Consider the following 22,701-nt stretch of genomic DNA (forward strand, 5'->3'; position numbering starts at 1 on the left):
AGGGTTTAGTTATTCACCTGGAATTCTTCAGTGTAAACCAGTCAGTCATTTTTCATTTTTAGGAACTCTTATTTCAATTACTTAATGTCTGCTAAATAAACAACAATACCTACTTTAAGTAATGTAAACATTAACAATTCTTTATGTAAAGATGGACTTGTATTATCACAAAAGCAGAAAATTATTATCAGAAAAGCCAGAATAAAGGTTTAAATATTGGTGAATGTATCAGTACTTTCGTGAATGTCTTTTCTTCGCTTTGAAATAATTAATCGCTAAATTAATCGATACATCCTTAAATTAGTCTCAGGGGCAGCGTTGTTCATGCTTCGGTGTGTCTGAAAATCTATATCATGAAACAAACACATACCAGCATTCATGGAGATGTAGCAGTGGTGGACAGTATCGAACTAAATGTAATTGGTTACTGTACTTACGTACTTTTATCGTCTATTTGTATTTTACTCCAGTATTTCCATTTTGGGAGACTTTTTTGCTTTTACTCCACTACATTTCAAAGATAAATATTGTACTTTTTACTCCACTACATTTTGAAATTCTGCCATTACTTTTTGGTTTGCGTGTGAATAAAACCGTAACGTGTCTGAATAAATCTAGCTGCTCCACAAAGCTCTCCATGTGACACAGCGGCACCGTAGCTAGGAGACGAACAAACACAGTCACAGCTCTAAAAGAAGTGAAAATGTTTCTTCACCTAAACCAATGACACCAAAGACAGACTTTGTTTTTATCGAGTGCTGAGCGAATTTGAGACTGTAAGTAATCATTTTCAGTTCTTAGAACCGTTATAAATTCATTCATTCATTATCTGTAACCCTTATCCAGTTCAGCGTCGCGGTGGGTCCAGAGTCTACCTGGAATCATTAGGTGCAAGGCGGGACTACAGCCTGGAGGGGGCGCCAGTCCTTCACAGTGCAACACACACACTCACACATTCACCCACACACTCACACCTATGGACACAAGTGTCCATAGGTGTGAGTGTGCCTACTGTCGGAGCCTACTGTCTTTGTCCAGGAGAGTTCAGGTTGCTCCACTGTCAGCCCCAGTACACCTACTGTAAACAACATAAAACTGAAAATGAACATTAATCATACTCAAACTTCATAACCCAAACACCTCACACTGATATGGTACTGACCTGAGATCAGTGAGAAGAGAACAGCACACACTGCTACATACATCTTTCATTTAGTTGTTAAGTGAAGCCTGTACTTTATGAAATGCTCTCGACTGCAGCTTGTGTTCATGAACTCAGCAGCGTTATCAGCAATAAATCTCCCAGTGACACTCAGTGATGTCATTTCCTGAACATCCAAAAGCTTAAAATCCATTTACTCCCACTATGTACACCAATCAGCCATAACATTAAAACCAGATTCCTTATATTGTGTACGTCCCCCTCATGTGGCCAGAACAACTCTGAGAAGTTGTGGAGGTAAGGTCTCCAGCAGACCTCTAATAGTGTCCTGTGGAATTTGTGGTGTCCTGTGGAATTGTCCAACACATCACACAGATGTAGGTTTGGACTGAGATCTGTGGGATTTAGCAGTGTGACAGTGAAGTTTATCCTGCTGAAAGAGGTGATTTGCCATAAGACGAAGTGTCTGACCTCCTCTAAATGTAGATTCAGCGTTCGGATCACAATCCAATCACAGGGCGCCCGAGCAATGTTTCCGCCTGGCTTTTCCTGTGGCACATGTGAGACCCCCACTGTAGTGGTCTGTTACTGTAATGTGTGAACAAACTCAAAGTTCTTCAACTGGTCAGACTTCAGCTCTCTGGGTACAGCAGGATTCCTTTGTATCTGTAGCCTGTACTAGGAATATTACGGTTTGAGAAGAGAGAAGCAGGTGCACCTTTACAGCTCTCTAGGTACATGGGAGTGTGGTGCCTTTGAGACGCTGTGTGCACACAGGCTTTTCTTTAAAGTGTCTTGAGATCTGGGTCAACTATCGTTGGGGTCACTGCCAGGGACATGTGCAGGTAGCGTGAAGAGCTCTTTTAAAGTTAAGAAAAGCTTTGAGTACTTCATTCAAATGGTTTGGAGTAAATGCTTTACAGTAAACTGAGCTGGAGAAGTGAACTGCTGTAAAAATGCCAGTGAACCCAGTTTTCAGAGTTAGGTCTGATAAAGTGTGTAGCAGTGCCCGGTATTTACCTACAGTTTTAGTAGAGAGTGGAGAGTAAAGCCTCTTCATGGCAGACACACTGAACGTTTAAAGAGCTGCAGGTGTGAAATGTAATCACTGTTTATTCCTTTCCTCTAACATTTTAGTAGATATAAGATATGTGTAAAAGATGTGTTTTAATTGTACTACGTATTAAATGGGTCATTGGAGTCGAGTGCCAGTCTTTTTTATGTTATATAATTATTTAAATTAGAAGTTCAGACAATGGAAAAAAAATAATTTACTAGTGGAAACCAGAAGCTTACTTTTCACCATTGCAATTCAAATAAAGCCAACGAACAAGCTTTGAGGGGGTTTTGTGGAATGCAATGTTCACTTATATTTATAAAATGTATTTGGTGATTTCTGTTTGATGAGCTTGTAGTGGTTACTTAATTAATTATTTATTTATTTACATTATTTTCTTTATTTTGTGGGTGGTTTGTTTTTTATTTTGAGCTCCTAATCATTGCTTATGTTTGTAAGGTTGTGCTGCTGGTTATTTATTTATTTCATCTTATAGTCATCTGATACCTGAGATTGTAATGTAACAATGTCAGTTTTTACACTGGCCAACTTTGACTTCATAGTGAACTTTAGGGCAAAGTCCCTATGAAACAACCTCATTCACTTTTACATGGAGATGTAGAAGACCACGAACAAAAGCTGCATTCTTTATTTCATTCGTTTTCTTTGTTCGAAATACAACAAAAGGCTCATAGTTACACTGCACAGGAGTTTGTGATGAACTGTGTGTTGAGGAGTTTTCCTGTTGTTGACTGGTGGAGTTATTGTAGAGGATGTGAGCAGTTTCTGTAACTGTGGCTGCTCTCCCAGGCGGTACAGTAATACACTCCTGAGTGACTCAACTTTGCAGCATCCACTTTCAGCTCATAATCATCACCACTTTTCTCCAAAGTGAAGTCAATGTTAGGAAAGAGGCTATTGCCAGCTTGATTAACGTACAGAATCCTTTGGGGAGCTTCGCCATCTTTCTGGTGATACCAGTGGACAGTGCTACTGCTCTGTCCAGTCACTTTACAGTTCAGACGAGCTGTATTGCCTGCTCTCTTCGTCAAGAAGATTTGAGGTTGCTCCACTGTCAGCCCCAGTACACCTACTGTAAACAACATAAAACTGGAAATGAACATTTTTTATATTATTACTTCATAACCCAAACACCTCACGCTGATATGGTACTGACCTGAGATCAGTGAGAAGAGAACAGCACACACTGCTACATACATCTTTCATTTAGTTGTTAAGTGAAGTCTGTACTTTACGAAATGCTCTCGATTGCAGCTTGTGTTCATGAACTCAGCAGCGTTATCAGCCCCCAGTTATCTCTCTGTGACACTCAGTGATGTCATTTCCTGAACATTCAGCTTGGATTTCACAAATGGGGGTGGAGGGTAATCCTGCTGAAAGAGGCGACTTGATACAAGACAAGGTGAGTCTAGAACTGCGTCTGACCACCTCCAAATGTTTCAGTGATTGGATCATAATGCAATCACAGGGCGTCTTAGGGGTGTTTACACCTGGCTTTTCCTGTGGTCAGATGAAATCTACATGCGAGACAACTGTAATGATCTGCTACTGTAAAGTGTGAACCAGAGATCACCATCATTTGTTTGCAATTCCAAGTCAAGTCTCAAGTCTTTGAGCTCAAGTTCTAGTCAAGTCTCAAGTCTCTCATCACGAGTCCAAGTCGAGTCTCCTATGGTTGAAAAGCATGAATTGCCATTTTAATCCCGTGAACTTGTCGCTGCCGTGGTCAGTGCTGATATCTGTGGCTGTGCGCATGCGCTTCTTTGCTCATGACAAGGAGGGAACTGAATGCAGATCACTAAACAAACAAAGATACACATTTAAAAAATAATTATAGTAATGATAATAAATTACATTACACAAAGATTGATCTCTGGTGTGAACAGCTCCGTGGGTACAACAGGATTCCTTTGTGTCAAATTCACAGTCGAATAAAGATGATTTTGAACATTTTTAGATGTTGTAAGTTAATTCCATATTTCTGTAGATATATCTAATTAAAAACAGTGATGTGTAAAATGGAGGTCCAGTCACCTCATACCCACTTGTGGCTTTATAATTTGGAATTTTGGCCTCTTTGGTATAAAGTTAAAGTTAAACAGAAACGCTATGTAGATAAATTGGTCAGAAGGAAGTGCAGTCAGTATTTGTCCAGTTAAACACAGCAGTCCATCTTTCTGTGGACATTTACTTTTCCTGAGAAGCCTCCTGGATGACCTCTGGCCTAGAATTGTATTTTTGCAATCTGAACCTTAAGACTTGAATTTATGAAATTTAAACATTTTAACCTGAATTTTTCAAATCTGAATATTTCACCACTTAAAAATTTCAAGTTTATAAAATGCCATACAAATACAAAAAAAATATAAAACATGAATTCATTAATTCGTTCTCTGTAAGCTCTTATCCAGTTCAAGGTCGCAGTGGGTCCGGAGCCTCCCCGGAATCATTAGGCACAAGGCAGGAACACACCCTGGAGGGGGCAGCAGTCCTTTACAGGGTGACACACACACACACACACACATTCACTCACACCTACAGACATTTTTGAGTCGCCAATCCACCTACCAACTTGTGTTTTTAGACTGTGGGAGGAAACCGGAGCACCTGGAGGAAACCCACACGGACACAGGGAGAACACACCACACTCCTCACAGACAGTCACCCGGAGGAAACCCACACAGACACAGAGAGAACACACCACACTCCTCACAGACAGTCACCCGGAGGAAACCCACACAGACACAGAGAGAACATACCACACTCCTCACAGACAGTCATCCGGAGGAAACCCACACAGACACAGAGAGAACACAACACACTCCTCACAGACAGTCACCCGGAGGAAACCCACGCAGACACAGGGAGAACACACTACACTCCTCACAGACAGTCACCCGGAGGAAACCCACGCAGACACAGGGAGAACACACCACACTCCTCACAGACAGTCACCCGGAGGAAACCCACGCAGACACAGGGAGAACACACCACACTCCTCACAGACAGTCACCCGGAGGAAACCCACGCAGACACAGGGAGAACACACCACACTCCTCACAGACAGTCACCCGGAGGAAACCCACGCGGACACAGAGAGAACACACCACACTCCTCACAGACAGTCACCCGGAGCGGGAATCAAACCCACAACCTCCAGGTCCCTGGAGCTGTGTGACTGCAACACTACCTGCTGCACCACCGTGCCACCCGAAACAAATATTACAAATATTAAAATAATTTTAAATTATTTAAATGAAACCTCTTTGAAAATGGAGCACACGCTCCAGTTCACAGTGTGTTCTCCAGAGAACACACCACACTCCTCACAGACAGTCACCCGGAGGAAACCCACGCAGACACAGGGAGAACACACCACACTCCTCACAGACAGTCACCCGGAGGAAACCCACGCAGACACAGAGAGAACACACCACACTCCTCACAGACAGTCACCCGGAGCGGGAATCAAACCCACAACCTCCAGGTCCCTGGAGCTGTGTGACTGCGACACTACCTGCTGCACCACCGTGCTGCCCGAAACAAATATTACAAATATTAAAATAATTTTAAATTATTTAAATGAAACCTCTTTGAAAATGGAGCACACGCTCCAGTTCACAGTTGTCATATTATTTTTAAATCTGTCATTCTTTAGTCTTTGAGATATAATTGATATAACTCTTAGTCACTGACATTTTATACTGTTAACATTATATATATACTGTAGATACATACATACTTTATTGATCCCAGAGGGAAATCTGAGGATTCCAGTAGCTGTTTACAATAATATAACAACCCAAACTAGAAATATAAGAACTGAATGTACAGTATGTAAAAATAATATTATGGCAACAGAAATAGCGATACGTAACTGAAATATAGAACATAAAACTGAATGTAGAATATAGAAGTGTGTGTAGAAATAAAACATAGAATATAAAATAAAAAATAAAATAACAAGTAGAAGAATAAATGTAAAATAAAATTTAAAATAAAGTATAAAATATATAAAAAAGAAATAGAAAAATCCCACAGTGAGAGGGAGGTAGTGCAGTTAGCCAATGTAAACAGTGTAAACAGTGTAAACCAGTACAATACAGTATAGTAGTGCAGATGTAATTCCATCAGGCAAAAGTATGCAAAAATATACAAACCTATAGCGGATTAAATCTATTCAATTGTCCAGTGTATATCAGAGCTACATTATTTGCTGTGCTGAGATGAGTTGAATAGTCTAATGGCCTGAGGGACAAAAGACTTCCTGAATCTGTCAGTGGAGCAGGACCGGGACAGCAGTCTACCGCTGAAAGAGCTCCTCTATCTGATGATGGCACTCTGCAGAGGGTGGACAGCATTGTCCATGATCATCAGCAGTTTACTCAGGGCCCTTTTCTCTGCCGAAGAAGTTAGGGACTCCAGTTCTGTTCTTGGCACAGGAACAGCTTTCCTTACCAGTCTGTCGAGTCACCAGGCGTCCCTCTTTGGCATGTTCCCTAAAACATTACTGAACAATTTTTGCAGTGTGACAAAAAGCTAATAGTTTCACTGCACAGGAGTTTGTGGTGAACAGAGCAATGAGGAGTTTTCCTGGTGCTGACTGGTGGAGTTAATGTAGAGGATGTGAGCAGTTCATCTCACTGTGGGCATCCCAAACGGCACAGTAATAAACTCCTGTGTGACTCAACTTTGTAGCCTTAACTTTCAGGTTATAATTATCTCCATTCCTCTCCACATCGAAGTCGTTTGCTTCAGGATGGTCATTGTCAGGAACAGGCTTTATCTCGTTTTGTTTAATATGCAGAATCCTTCTAGGACCTTCACCGTCTTTCTGCTGGTACCAGTGGACATAGTTGCTACTGCTCAGTTCAGTCACTTTACACTTCAGATAAGCTCTTTTGTCCTTTCCCTTTGTCCAGGAGAGTTCAGGTTGCTCCACTGTCAGCCCCAGTACACCTACTGTAAACAACAATAAAACTGAAAACATGAACATTACTCATATTATAACTTCATAACCCAAGCACCTCAAACTGATATGGTACTGACCTGAGATCAGTGAGAAGAGAACAGCACACACTGCTACATACATCTTTCATTTAGTTGTTAAGTGAAGCCTGTACTTTATGAAGTGCTCTCGATTGCAACTTGTGTTCATGAACTCAGCAGTGTTATCAGCAATAAATCTCTCAGTGACACTCAGTGATGTCATTTGCTGAACATCCATCTGCACGTTGCCTCTTCTGAGGAGGTGCCTTCAGCTTCAATTTCACAAACGTGTACTAAATCCTGACACTAGACATTCAAAAGCTTTCAGAAATATCATTAGGGTTTAGTTATTCACCTGGAATTCTTCAGTGTAAACCAGTCAGTCTTTTTTTATTTTTAGGAACACTTATTTCAATTACATAATGTCTGCTAAATAAGCAACAATACCTACTTTAAGTAATGTAAACATTAACAATTCTTTATGTAAAGATGGGATTGTATTATCAAAAAAGCAGAAAGTTATTATCAGAAAAGCCACAATAAAGGTTTAAATATTGGTGAATGTATCAGTACATTAGTGAATGTCTTTTCTTCGCTTTGAAAGAATTAATCACTAAGTTAATCGATACATCCATAAATTAGTCTCAGGGGCAGCGTTGTTCATGTTTCGGTGTGTCTAAAAATCCATATCATGAAACAACCACATACCAATATTCATGGAGATGTAGCAGTGGTGGACAGTATCGAACTAAATGTAATTGGTTACTGTACTTACGTACTTTTATCGTCTATTTGTATTTTACTCAAGTATTTCCATTTTGGGAGACTTTTTTGCTTTTACTTCACTGCATTTCAAAGATAAATATCATACTGTTTACTCCACTACATTTTGAAAATCTGCTATTACTTTTTGGTTTGCGTGTGAATAAAACCGTAACGTGTCTGAATAAATCTAGCTGCTCCACAAAGCTCTCCATGTGACACAGCGGCACCGTAGCTAGGAGACGAACAAACACAGTCACAGTGCTAAAAGAAGTGAAAATGTTTCTCCACCTAAAACCAATGATACCAAAGACAGACTTTGTTTTAATTGAGTGCTGAGCGAATTTGAGACTGTAAGTAATCACTTTCAGTTCTTAGAACCATTATAAATTAACAAAATGATTTGCACCATTTAGTATTTGGCTGTATTTGGATGATCAGTAACTACTATTCACTCCTATATACACAGTTTATGGATCTGTAGATGTGAGTGTGCATCTGTGAGTGTCAGTTGGAGGTTTATTAAACACAGTAAGTGAAGTGAGGTCAAAACCAGAAGAAATATTCCAAAACCCAAAACTCAGTACAGAGTTATAAACAAGTCCAAAAGACAAAAATGAGTATCAGACAAGAAGTCAGGAAAACAAAACCGCAACCTGTTTAAGAAACAGGTGTTTCCGAATGGCAGAAATAGCTCAAACTATACTCTGCAATAATGTAGATAAAACAGAGAGCTTAACGGAACACTATGTAATATTTTTACCTTAAAATTATAGCTTCAAAATCATTGTGATGAAACCCTATGTAGTACACAATGTAGTGATCTAGAGGTGTTAGTTTTACAAGTCTTTATAGTGCACTATTCAGGGAGTGTAGTGTACAGGAGTTAATATTTCTGGACTTGATTTGAGCAACTTGAACCACGTTCGTCGATTTGAACAACTTGAATCACAGTCGTTGTGGTTTGCATAGACTTGATGAGTTACATTTCTGGAGAAGTGCACATAGGTTCAACACTGAAGCATAAATTGGGCTTAATACTGAGGAGGCAGCGGCCTCTGTTGGTTTGGAGGGGCAGCACCTTGGGTGTATGTAATATTTGATATAACATAATTCATTGTATTTAATCTTTGGCCATTTCTGTTGTGTTCAGTGTCAGACTAATTAATGATAATTTATTAAAAGTCTGGAGAACCAAGAGTGACACAAAATGATAATAAAAAATGATAATAGGACATTAGAGCCATAATACATTTGGTACTTTCACTTTCAATACTTAAGTACATTTGAAGGTAAATACTACTGTACTTTTACTCAAGTAGAGATCTACAATGAGGACTTTTACTTTTACTGAAGTAATATTTTACACTGAGTATCTGTACTTTTATTCAAGTACATGGTTTGTGTACTTTGTCCACCACTGAGCTGTAGAAGACCACAAATTAAAGATGCATTCTTTATTTGAGTCTTTTTTTTGTTGTTGTAGATTGTTACGGGTTGTATGCCTGTGTATCTTCTTTTCCTTTTCTTGTTGTCTTGCTATCCCTCCCTGTCTTTAGGTGGCGCTGTGGAGATATCCAGTATTGCTGGCTACCGAGGTGTTTCCTGGGTCTGCCTATAAAAGAAGCAGGAAGCTGAAGATTGACACGCCTTTTTTTTTTTTTTTTTCCCCAATTGTGAATTGCCATGTGTGTGTTAGTTCTGAACTTGGTGATTGCTCTGTCTCTGTGTGAGAACAGTGTATATCTGGAGACTGTGTGTTTCCTTGTGTGTGTTAATTGTGAACTTGGTGATTGCTTTGTCTCTGTGTGAGGACTGTGTATATCTGGAGACTGTGTGTTTCCTTGTGTGTGTTAGTTGTGTTCTGTTTATTATTTTTGTGGTCACCTGTGCCGGAAGGGGGTAAGCGCCTTTTGAGTTTATCTATTTTCTCCTGGTTTATTGTTAGATAGGGAGTCAGGGTTATTTAATGTCATTTATTGGTTTATTTTGTTTGAATAGCAAAGTTAGTGTTGGGGTTGGAGTTAGTGTTGGGTTATGTTTATTTTGGCCGTGGCTTACCCCTGGAGATATGGCTTTAAGTTTTGTGTGTTGTTATAAGATTTGATTGTTTGATTTTGTTTAATATCCATATTTTCTTTGTAAATACACTTTTTTCATTTATTCTAAACTGTGTGCATTTCTCTTTTTTTTTTTTTTTTTTTTTTTTTCTCTTTCTACTTTATTTCATTCACCAATAACCATCTCCTAGACCGAGACGTAACATAGATGTTGTGAGGACAAACAAATCATTAATATATTATTACCCTGACGTTTGTAGTGAGCAGTGTGTTGAGGAGTTTTCCTGCTGCTGACTGTCAGAGTTAATGTAGAGGATGTGAGCAGTTTCTCTCACTGTGGCTGCTCTCCCAGGCGGCACAGTAATACACTCCTGTGTGACTCAACTTCACATCATCCACTTTCAGCTCGTAATTATCATCTCTCTTCTGCAGGGTGAATTCATTGTTGACAGACTTTCCTGTGAATTGTTTAACATACAGAATCCTTCTGGGAGCTTCACCGTCTTTCTGCTGGTACCAGTGGACATAGTCAGTCTGCAGTCCATTCACTATACATTTCAAACGAGCTGTATTGCCTACTGTCTTTATCCAGACAAGTTCAGGTTGCTCCACTGTCAGCCCCAGTACACCTATTGTAAACAACATAAAACTAGAAATTAACATTAATCATATTATAACTTCATAACCCAAACATCTCACACTGATATGGTACTGACCTGAGATCAGTGGGAAGAGAACAGCACACACTGCTACATACATCTTTCATTTAGTTAAGTGAAGTGTGTATTTTAAGAAATGCTCTCGATTGCAGCTTGTGTTCATGAACTCAGCAGCGTTATCAGCAATATATCACTCAATGACACTCAGTGATGTCATTTCCTGAACATTCAGCTTGGATTTCACAAATGGGGGTGGAGGGTAATCCTGCTGAAAGAGGCGACTTGATACAAGACAAGGTAAGTCTAGAACTGCGTCTGACCACCTCCAAATGTTTCAGTGATCGGATCATAATGCAATCACAGGGTGTCTTAGGGGTGTTTACACCTGGCTTTTCCTGTGGTCAGATGAAATCCACATGTGAGACAACTGTAATGATCTGCTACTGTAAAGTGTGAACCAGAGATCACTATCATTTTTTTGCAATTCCAAGTCAAGTCTCAAGTCTTTGAGCTCAAGTCCGAGTCAAGTCTCAAGTCTCTCATCACGAGTCCAAGTCGAGTCTCTTATGGTTGAAAAGCATGATTTGCCATTTTAGTCCCGTGAACTTGTCGCTGCCGTGGTCAGTGCTGATATCTGTGGCTGTGCGCATGGGCTTCTTTGCTCATGACAAGGAGGGAACTGAATGCAGATCACTAAACAAAGATACACATTTAAAAAATAATTATAGTAATAATAATAAATTACTTTACACAAAGATTGTTCTCTGGTGTGAACAGCTCTGTGGGTACAACAGGATTCCTTTGTGTCAATTTCACAGTTGAATAAAGATGATTTTGAACATTTTTAGATGTTGCAATTAATTCCACATTTTGCTCTTTTGCTCATGAGAGTTCTGGACGATGGTGATGATGCTACAAAGTGCTAGGATGCACATACCTTCCATTAATAGACAACCCATTGATCAGAATAAATACCACAGTGGTGATATCTGCATTTTGCATCAGCTCTTTCCCATTTCAGAGCTCTCTTTACTGTCCAGACTCCTTTGGTCTCCATCCACATCAACTCCCTCCACTCAACTAAAATAATCCAGTTATTTTTTACCCCCTGTATATAAGAACTGGTCCAGTGTGTTTTGCAAAAGCAAAGCTGCTTGTCTTCCCCCCTCACCATCCTTGGGATTGTGCTATTGATCTTCTCCCAGGTACCACACCTCCTAAAAGTAGGATTTACCCACTCTCTTTACCAGAATCACAGGCCATAATGCAGTGTATTCAGGAGGCTTTGGCACTAGGTTATATTAGCCCTTCTACTAACAAAAAAAAAGACAGGGGATTAAGACCGTGCATTGACTATAGACTCTTAATGCCATTACAGTTAAAAACTACAATCCCCGTCCCTTTATTCCCTCTGCCATTGAACAAGTCAGACCATTGTAACCTGGAATATGTCAAGTTTGCCAAACGTCAAGCCAGGTGGTCCCTGTTTTTCACTAGATTCAACTTCACACTGACTTATAGACATGGTTCCAAAATTGGGGAAGGTGATGTACTGTCTCTATGTTTCATAAAGAACAAAGTAAACAGTCTAACCATACCATTCTTTCTCCCTCTTGTATAGTTGCACCCATCTGATGGGAAATAAAGGAGGATATTCAGAGAGCGTTCAATGACTGCTTACTGGTGAAAACATATGTGCCACTAAGCATTCACCCCACTTTACTGCAGTGGAAACACACATCCCTGAGCTCTGGTCATCCATTTATTTAATGTACACTGTCTTCAGTACAGAACAAGTTCTGGTGGCTCACAGTAGTCCAAGATGTTACAGAGTATTTCCAGTCATATGTAGTGTGTGTCTGTAGTAAATGCTCTAACCGGTGTTACGGCCTTGTGTCCAGTGATTCCTGGTAGGCTCCGAACTCATCATGACCCTGAACTGGATGCTGGTTACAGACAATGAATGAATGAATGAATGAATGAATGTATTTTTACTGTCATATGTTGGACTTATATGATTGAGGTAAACAAAAATATGAATCATATCTGTTTTTTAAAAAAAATTCAATATGGGATTTATTGTATTAACCCAGAAGTTCTATATCGGTGAATCACTTCATTAAATTTGTCTTGGGGAGGTCTTTGTTGGTGATTCAGGGATTGTGATATTACTAACTTTATGGCAAAGTCAATTCCATGAAACAACCTCATTCACTTTTACATGGAGATGTAGAAGACCACAAACCGATGCTGCATTCATTATTCCAATCACGTTCTAAAAAGAAACACAAAGGTAATAGTTTTACTGCATAGGAGTTTGTGGTGAGCAGGGTGTTGAGGAGTTTTCCTGTTGCTGACTTTCAGAGTTAATGTAGAGGATGTGAGCAGTTTCTCTCACTGTGGTTGGTGTCCCAGGCGGCACAGTAATACACTCCTGAATGACTTAACTTCACTTCATCCACTCTCAGCTCGTAATTATCACCGCTTTTCTTCGCAGTGAAGTCAGTGTTAGGAACAAGGCTATTGCCGGCTTGATTAACATACAGAATCCTTCTGGGACCTTCACCATCTTTCTGCTGGTACCAATGGACATAGTCGCTACTGCTCAGTCCAGTCACTTTACAATTGAAACGAACTCTTTTGCCCTTTCCCTTTGTCCAGACGAGTTCAGATTGCTCCACCGTCAGCCCCAGTACACCTACTGTAAACAACAATAAATAGGAAATGAACATTAATCATGTTCTTACTTCATAACCCAAACACCTCACACTGATATGGTACTGACCTGAGATCAGTGAGAAGAGAACAGCACACACATACATCTTTCATGTAGTTAAGTGAAGTCTGTACTTTAAGAAGTCAATCTGTCAGTGACACTCAGTGATGTCACTTCCTGAACATCCATCTGCACGTTGCCTCTTCTGAGGTGGTAGCTTCAGTTTCACAAACGTTTACTAAATCCTAACTTTAGACATTTAAGAGCTTTCAGAAATTTTATTAGCATTTTGATATTCACCTGGAATTTTGTTTTTGTGCTTAAAACTATTTACTTCCACTATTCACATTAATTAGCCATAACATTAAAACAAGAGTCCTTATACAGTGTAGGTCCCCCTTCTGTGGTGAAAACCATTCTGACATGGTCTCAAGATATGGACTCCACTAGGCAGCTGAAGGTGTCCTGTGGAATCTGGCACCAACTACTTGGATTAGATTTTTAGCACATCCCATGGATGCTGGTTTGATTTGAGATCTGGGGAATTTAGAGACCATGGCAACACTTCATCTCTATCATGTTCCCCAATATTACGTCCTCTAGGGGTTGGACATAAAAAAAAGAAAAATAATTTTAGAAGACTGCCCACTCAGCCTCAGACCTAAATGAATAAAGTCACCAAAACACATATAAAAGGCAGCAATTTGGTGGTTTAGAGTTCAGTATTGCCTACATGTCAGCTGTAAAACAGGATGATAGAGCTTCAGGGTGACCACAGGCCAAAAATAATGCCAGTGCTTCCTTTTCTATTGTGCAGTAGTGAAGCTGATGTTTTCAAAAACTTTTTGGAATAATAGCATACTGGATTGTCGATACCACTTGAATCCTTTTGTAGAAGGACAGCACCAGCACCAGTTGCACTGGCATCCACATCCAGCTCGAATGGTTGTGTAAAATCTGAAGCAGAAAGCACAGGAGCATTAGAGCAATGTTTTTACAGACTCACGCTTAGCCAGATTTAAAGTCAAAGAGGCTTGGTGCAGTCTATCGAACACTGAATGGACAACAATCACCATCAAAACATGATTCATAAGACGCTGAAATGTACTTGGTGCATTCTGGAGGCCATGACTGTGTACTACAGAAAACTATCTGGTGTGACAAAGCTGCACAAAGAGTCAGAGGTACCTGCCAATAGCTCTTGTGCAAATCTAATTTTGAAACATATGTAGCAGAACCCACTTTAGCGATCCTTCATGCTTGGCAACGGAGTCTGGTTTTGTCATGGCATTGGTTTGTCTATAATCAGTGCAAAAACACACCATGTCGTCTGGCTTTGGCACAAGGAGACAGGGAGAAATCTATGCACTGAAACTCAAACACTGAAACAGCCAACCCATTTTCAAGAAGATAGTCAGCCACCTTCTGCATTGACTGACGTTTACTTGGGTTTACCTGATAAGCATGTTGTTTTATAGGCACATGCTCTCCAACATCAATATCATGGAACAAATCATGCATGAAGTGCATGAAGGAATGTCAGAAAATAACGCAGGATACAATCAGAGCAATGCAACAATATCTCTGTAAATCCTCAGGCAGATGAGACAAATTAATCCAGATCTTGACAAAGAAGCACGAGCCAAATCGCATACATGATGCAAATGTTAATGAAATAAACTAACATAAGTTAACATTAAGAGTACCACCAACCCCCTCAGCCATCAACTTCTCTCTTAACAGTTTTAATGGCTTTCGTACTGTGCATGAACACCAATTCTGTAGCACTGAAACCAAAAGACTCTTGGAGTCTCACGAACAGCAAACAAGAACAATGGAACTCCCTCATCCCAGTCTTTATTTGATTCCTAGCAGTAGGTACGCAACATCGATTTCAGTGGTTGAAATCTCTCCAGTGCACCTTGGCTCTCTGGGTGATAAGCACCAGAAGTCAGATGTTTTATCTTTAATTGGGACAACACTTGCTTAAAGTTTGACCCTTGATCAGTTTGCACCATTAGTGGAAGCCCAAAAATCCAAAAACACATGATCAAATGGCTCTCCCATAACAGGAATAGGTCTAAGAGGGGCAGAAGGAATAACTTGATTAGTCTTTACCACCATCTGACATTTATAACATGATCTGCAGTATTTTGCCACATCAGATTGAATGAGTAAGTGATGTTTATTTGTATAGCACTTTTTTAAGACAAGTCTTGCCAATACTCCTTGACGAAGGCATTAGATTACAATACAATACAATACAAGGCATTGCAATAATCCAAACACAAGGAAACAAAAGCATGGATAACTCTCTCCAAATCCCAGAAAAGACAAAATTCGTTTGATCTTTGCAATATTACTTAGCTGCAAATAGAACTAAAAGAGCATCTTAATATTTAAAGAAAATTGTAATTGGGACCAAAAACACAGAATTTTAGTTTCTGTGCTATGCTTTTTTTCGAAATCCAGCTTGAAATCTTTCAAAAATGCTGTTTGTCTCCAGCGCATGCACAATTTGATATGCACATATCTTATCCAAAACTTTAGAAATGAAAGTTAGTTTAGAGGTACGTTTATAGCTTGAGCAATCATTAGGGTCAAGGCCTGGTTTCTTAAGAACAGGAGGCACACAGGCTTCCTTAAAACAATCAGGAACACACCAAGAAATAAGAGAAAGATTCACAATATTTTGCCAATAACAACCAGCAGACTCTAAAACTTAAAGAAAATTTGGAAGAAGAACTTCATGAGGGCTAGAGGAGAGTTGCAAGTGTTGCACAATCTTTATTAACTCATCCAGAGTAACTGGGGTGAACTAAGTCAAAATAGTCCTGTTAGAGCTAACAGGAAGAATATCAATACACATGGACGATGATGAAATTTTAGCTCTGATAACGGTAATCTTAAAATCTTAAAATATTTTAAAAACTGTTCACACACAATGTCAGAAACATGAGTTTTCAGCATAGCACTATTGATGAGAAAATAAATGGTAGAACAAAAACCTTGAATTATTATTAGCCATAGTTAAACTATTAAAATATGTAGCTCTTGTATCCCTAACCTTACTATTGTAAAAAAAACATCAAATCTTTCACGTAGAGAAAATGGTCCTGAAGCTGTTTCCATTTATGGTCTGCCTGTCTGCACTCTTTTTTTCAAATACACCACATCACTTTTAATCCAAGGAGAGGGATTAGTGAAAGGTTCTGATCTTGTCTAATATGGAGCAACATCATCTAAAATAGCTGAACATTAAAACAGCCAAAATATTAACATCTAACGGTTGTGAAAGCTGTGCAGACAAACCATTAAACATAATTGAAAATTTTGCTGCTGACTCTTCATAAAAACAATGAGAGTGTTTAGGATTCTCAGCTTTAGACTGAAAGACACTCCCCCACTAGCAGCACTTGATCATAATCAATCTAAATAGAAGCCAAAAAATCTGAAAATTCTGATAAAAAAAAACACACCAGTGTGACTTAGGAGGTGAGTAGAGTACAGATCAAAACACTGTTTTTTCACTTAAAACTTTTAAAAGATGCTCAGAGCTTTCAAAAACACACAATGACACAGGAGAAAAATGAAAATTGTTTTTGAAAACAGCAGCAAGACCCCAACCTCGTCCACTTAATCTAGGTCATTTATAAAATGTCTATAGGCCGATGGACACAGTTCTCTCCTGGTTTAAGCCAGGTTTCAAATATAAATAAAAAGTCAATTAAAAACTCATTAAGTATAAATGTCTCATTCAAGATCAACCGAACATTAATTAATGCCACTTTCACTGTACGGCAAAACTGCTCCAGGAGTAAAATGAGAAGAAATATTGGCCTTATGTTTGAAAATTGGAAGTAGTTTACAAGCAGCAATATGACAGAACAGAACCAGAGCTGGCTAATTTTCTCCTGAAAAGGTAACAGCAAATAATTTCTGCAAAAATATAGAAATGCAGACGCCTACATATAGATTAAAAGAAGAAAGGCCATAGGTGGTGTGTTTTATATAAAGTGAGACATAGCGATGTTTGAAAGGTGTTAGGACTGTGTTTTGTGTGTTTTATATGAAGAAGGTGAATAACAACATGATCAAAGTGTAGCTGTCGCAGATAAATGTGTGACTTTTTAAATAATTCAGAGCACCTCTGCAGAGAAATCTGTTTGATAAGTGGTGGTGAGTGATTATATTTAAATGATGTTTTGCAGTTTTGATATTCCACCGTGACCCTGAAATGGACAAGCGGAAAGAAGGATGATGATGATGATGATGATGATGATGATGAATTTTGATATTCAATGTTCATTGTTTTGAATGAAAATGCCCTCTGCTGTTCAAACCAGTAACTTAACATTGAATGGAAGATTTACCCTGGTCATGTGATCAATCTGGCTTGTGTGTTATGGCTACACAAGGAGTGAAGTGGTTCCTGAAGAGCTACAATTCAGTGTTAAAGGACTGTAACATCTCCTAAATTTCTGGTCAGAAGTGCACACGGTATGTGGCTGTTATTCCTTATGCCTTCGTGTGACTCATTATTTAATGGGGTTAAAAAGGGCATGCACAACTTGTTGTAGTGAAAGGGCTATGTGGCTAACTGAGTAGTCATAGGTTTAAGGGGATTTCACTGTAAGAAAAACTAGTAATGTGTTTATTATTATAAAGGGCAATATTTATTTTGTTTCAGTTTTTCACTGTGTTTGAAGTGGAAAGGAAGATTAATAAATGCTTGACAAACATCAGTAATAGCATGGTCTTGTCTGTACCAGAAGAAAAAACTTTGGGAGCAGTTATAAAAAGGGTAAAACCATTGTTTGTTTGTTTTAAAGATATTGAGGTAGGTTCATTTGTGTTTTTCTGTGGTGTGTGTTTTATAAACAAATGAAAAATTGTGTTTGAAAAGCCTTGTGTATTCAACTATTTAAGGTTGAATAGGAGAAATCAAGCTTGGTAGTACACAGCACCTTTAAGCATTTCACTAGTAGGTAGGTGTTTTAGTGTCATGATGTGCACTTGTTTTAAATGGATAAAATGGGAAATGAGAATGAGTGTTTCTAAATAAGTTTAGTTTATGAAAACTAGTGCTATCAGACTAATCAGACTTACGGCAAGTAGCCAAAGCCTGCAGAGAAGGGTTTTGCCAAAATGCCTCAATACTAATACCAAACTAAACACAGCACCCCCCGGACACATGAAAGAACAAGATGTAACAACCAAACATTGCTCAACAATTTTTGCAGTGTGGCAGGGGGCATTTACCTTCTGACAGAGTCTTCTTAGAAAAAGATAAGGCAATGCCTAGATGTGTGTCTGACCACCTCCAAATGCGGCTTGACTGATCAGGTCATAAACCTTCACTTATATGATTGGTTTTATTATCGTTCTCAATAAAGCAACATCAAGGTTTAATTATTGGTAATTCTATCGACCCAGTGTTTACTGGTAATGTGTCGACCCAGAAATCCTTTATCAGGGTATCATTTTGTAGAGAAGTGGGTGGGAGTGGGGTATGGAACTATATGAGCTTTTCAAACTTGTGTTAAATGTTTGTGGTTTATTGTTTTCAAGCATATCCACTTTATGGCAAAGGCCATATCATGAAAAATCCTCACATCAGTGTTCACTTTTACATGGAGATGTAGAGGACCATACACTAATGATGCTGGGTTCCTTATTTCAGTCATCTTTTTAATTCTAAGGATACAAAAAAAATATACACTATTGGTTTTACTGCACTGGAGTTTCTGTTGAACAGAGATAATTTCAAACTTTTATATGTGACAGACTTGGTGTTGTTCGTGCTATGAATCTGTTGTGGAGCTTCGCTGTTGCTGACTGGCAGAGTTATTGTAGAGGATGTGAGCAGTTTCTCTCACTGTGGCTGACTGAGTCCCAGTCCCAGGCGGCACAGTAATACACTCCTGTGTGACTCGTCTTCACTTCTTTCACTTTCATAATTATTATCTGTCTTCTGCACAGTGCAGTCTTTTGCTTCAGGATATTCAGAGTTATGAACAATGCTATTGCCGGCTTGATTAACATACAGAATCCTTCTGGGAGCTTCACCGTCTTTCTGCTGGTACCAGTGGACATAGTTGTCACTCTGCAGTCCATTCACTATACATTTCAGATAAGCTCTTTTGTTCTTTCCCTTTGTCCAAAGGAAGTCAGGTTGCTCCACTGTCTGCCCCAGGACACCTACTGTAAACAACATAACACTGGAAATGAACATTAATCATATTATTACTTCATAATCCAAACACCTCACACTGATATGGTACTGACCTGAGATCAGTGAAAAGAGAACAGCACACACTGCTACATACATCTTTCATTTAGTTGTTAAGTGAAGTCTGTACTTTATGAAATGCTCTCGACTGCAGCTTGTGTTCATGAACTCAGCAGCGTTATCAGCAATAAATCTCAGTGACACTCAGTGATGTCATTTCCTGAACATCCGTCTGCCTCTTCTGAGGTGGTGCTTTCAGCCTGAATTTCACAAACGTTTACTAAATGTCAACTCTACACTTTTAAGAGCTTTCAGAACTAGCATTAGGTTTTAGTTATTCACATGGGGTTTTGTGTTTTTGTTTAAAACAATTAACTCATACTATGGATACAATCAGCCATAATGTAAAACCACAAGTCTTGTATTATGTAGGTCCCCCTTATGTTGCCAAAACATCTCTGAGAAGCTGTGGATGAATTATCTCCACAAGATTTCTGATAGTGTTCTGTGGAATCTGGAACAAACAATTTGGATTGGATTTTCAGCACATCCCATAGACGCTGGTTTGAATTGAGATCTGGTGAAACATAAACCAAATTAAACTCTATCATGTTCTCAACACTACTCAGCAATTTTTGATGTGTGGCAGGGGGCAGTATTCCTCTGACAGAGACAATTTAGAAAAAGATTATGTAACGCCTAGATGTGTTTCTGACCACCTTCCAAAATTTGGCTTTCACTGATCAGGTCATAAACCTTCACTTATATGCAATGGTGTAGACTTGCTCTTGACATTGGTGGGGACCTATGAATCATTAGCAAACTTGACTTTAAGTGACTCACGTTTCTTTGAAAAATAGCTCCTTATGTCCACCTTCATTTTTCCTGCCATCCTCACTTGCTTTTGACACCTGTGTATCACCCATAATGCACCTGAGCCTTAAACAGTAATACTCGCTTCTGACTGGAAAGTTTTCCTTCCAGTTTTAGTGCTGCTAACATCCAAACTACAGAGACTCATGTAACAGCAGGGAAATGCACAGCCAGTCGCACTGGCCTTATGTGTTACGGGGAGATAGGACTCTAGTAGACAATGTGATTTAACCCTTTCTGCACCTCTAGATTAGTGTGACGTTGACATATGTTTTAATTTTTATTTATTTATTTATTTATTTGGAGGGGATCAAATGATTGATTTTGATGGAATTTTGGTGAAGGCATTGAGACTCCAAGGATCAACATATGCTCTCTGTAAAAACCGCTTAATCAAGAACTTCTCAAACCATGGAATTAAACCTTAATTCCCATTGGTTTAAAACAAATGGATGGAATTTATTTACATGTGTTTAAACTTACATTTTTGTATGAACTTATGTAGGAACCAAGGTCGCCACATATTCTGTATGTTATTTGGTTAAGAATTATGTAAAACATTGTTTTGTCTGAATTAAATTAGTTTTAACATATGATCTTTTATATTACAAAAGCTTGATTTAAAAGTCTTGGCTACTCAGTCAGCAGGAGTCTTTTTCTTGTCAAGTGTCGTAAATTGTATGATGTCACTACTAAGGGAGGTTCTAGTTTAAAAGAACATCCAATCGGAGGTAAGAAATGCTCCAATCTTCAATACCTGAGGACCAATCAGGCCTTCAAGGTGGGATTTCATAAACCTGGTTTAAAAGCCAGTGGTGTGAAAAACTTAACTTCCTTCAGATCTCTCTTCAAAGCTCTCTTAGGCTTGGCTCTTGCTCTCCAGCTCTTCAACAGTTCAGTCCAGGCAGAACAAACCCAAAACAGAGAAAGAAAATGTAGAGAGGGAAGGAAATAGGAGGGGTGGAATGTAGGAAAAATTTAGACTCACACAAGAGTGAATCTGCTTCCAGTCAGGAAGCTCAGTAAAGAGGGCCTAGAAATTACAACAGAAGTTTATTTTTATTTCTAGTAGTAATATTAGAAAGCTATAGTTTAAAACCAGCAAAACTCACTGCCACGCCCAGAGCATGAAATAGACCTCAGACCTCTGACCCTCAAAAGGGTGGAACAAGAGCTTCAGGATCAGTGATGAAGGAGAAGGCCACATGCTCCCCCCGAATGATCACCTTCTGAGGTGGTGTCTCTGAGCAAAAGTCCAGGAGAGACATGCATGGACAAGTCTCTCACAAGGAGGCATATCAGCGATGAAGTAGAATCCCCACATGCCCCTTAGAATGCCGCCAGCTCCGACTGATTTGTCACCATGTCCAAGGCTGTGTCTTTGACCAAAGGCCAAATGGAATAAGAAGTGCAATGCTACAAGACCCGTGTCTGTGAGAAGAAAGCCCAGCACGTCTGTAAAATCCTGCAAGCCATCTCCACTCCTCTCCAGGGATACGTAAGGTCACTGGTTAAATTCTTTCATAACTCAGGAGATTGGTGCTAAATGCTATAGCCTTTTTAGAATTTAGGGTAATTATCATAGAGAAATTCCCTCATATATTACTCTCCCTGCTCCCTCATGTATCGCTGTAATCCATTTAATTATATGAATGTATAACCAATATTCATTATTTGATATTACATCTAATAAACAAGTTGTGTGATAAAACCACTCTTTGGTTATTTGTTTGTGTGTGCACCGTTCTTGTATGGAATTATTACTTTTAGTTCAGATTAAATTTTGGAGCCAAGAACCTACAGTGGGTCAATGAGCATAATATTTAATTCATAATAATTAATTCTAGCTAATTCTGCTATATTATGTGTAAACTCACTAAGCTGAGACTGGACAGGTAAAGATACTACATATTACTTAATGGCCCCCAAACATGGAGCTTAACAAAATGAATTATATAATTAATTATTAATCAAATAATAATTAATTATCACTGACTCCGCTACACTGTTATGAAACTATAAGAGCTTTTAAAATGTGAGTTGAAAGTTTGTGGTTCATAGTTTTCAAACATATCCTCTTTATGTCAAAGGCCATATCATGAAAAATCCTCACAGCTGTATTCACTTTTACATGGAGATGTAGAGGACCATACACTAATGATGCTGGGTT

At 39.0% G+C, this 22,701-nt stretch overlaps 1 protein-coding gene and 1 gene segment (V, D, J or C); both read right to left on the reverse strand.

Annotated features, from left to right (window-relative positions):
• LOC136706930 (immunoglobulin lambda-1 light chain-like) overlaps positions 1–22,701 on the reverse strand; it is a 52,548-nt gene that overhangs the window by 21,902 nt on the left and 7,945 nt on the right.
• On the reverse strand, positions 8,462–19,782 carry LOC136707215 (uncharacterized). Its single transcript, XM_066681165.1, has 7 exons — positions 19,715–19,782; positions 19,379–19,630; positions 14,303–14,383; positions 13,109–13,408; positions 10,387–10,680; positions 9,486–9,606; positions 8,462–8,570 (listed from the first exon to the last, which is right to left on the reverse strand). The coding sequence occupies exons 1-7, from the start codon at positions 19,755–19,757 to the stop codon at positions 8,462–8,464; spliced, it is 1,200 nt and encodes a 399-aa protein (XP_066537262.1). The 5' UTR covers positions 19,758–19,782.

Source organism: Hoplias malabaricus, chromosome 9, assembly GCF_029633855.1.
Source record: "Hoplias malabaricus isolate fHopMal1 chromosome 9, fHopMal1.hap1, whole genome shotgun sequence".
Lineage (NCBI taxonomy): Eukaryota > Metazoa > Chordata > Actinopteri > Characiformes > Erythrinidae > Hoplias > Hoplias malabaricus.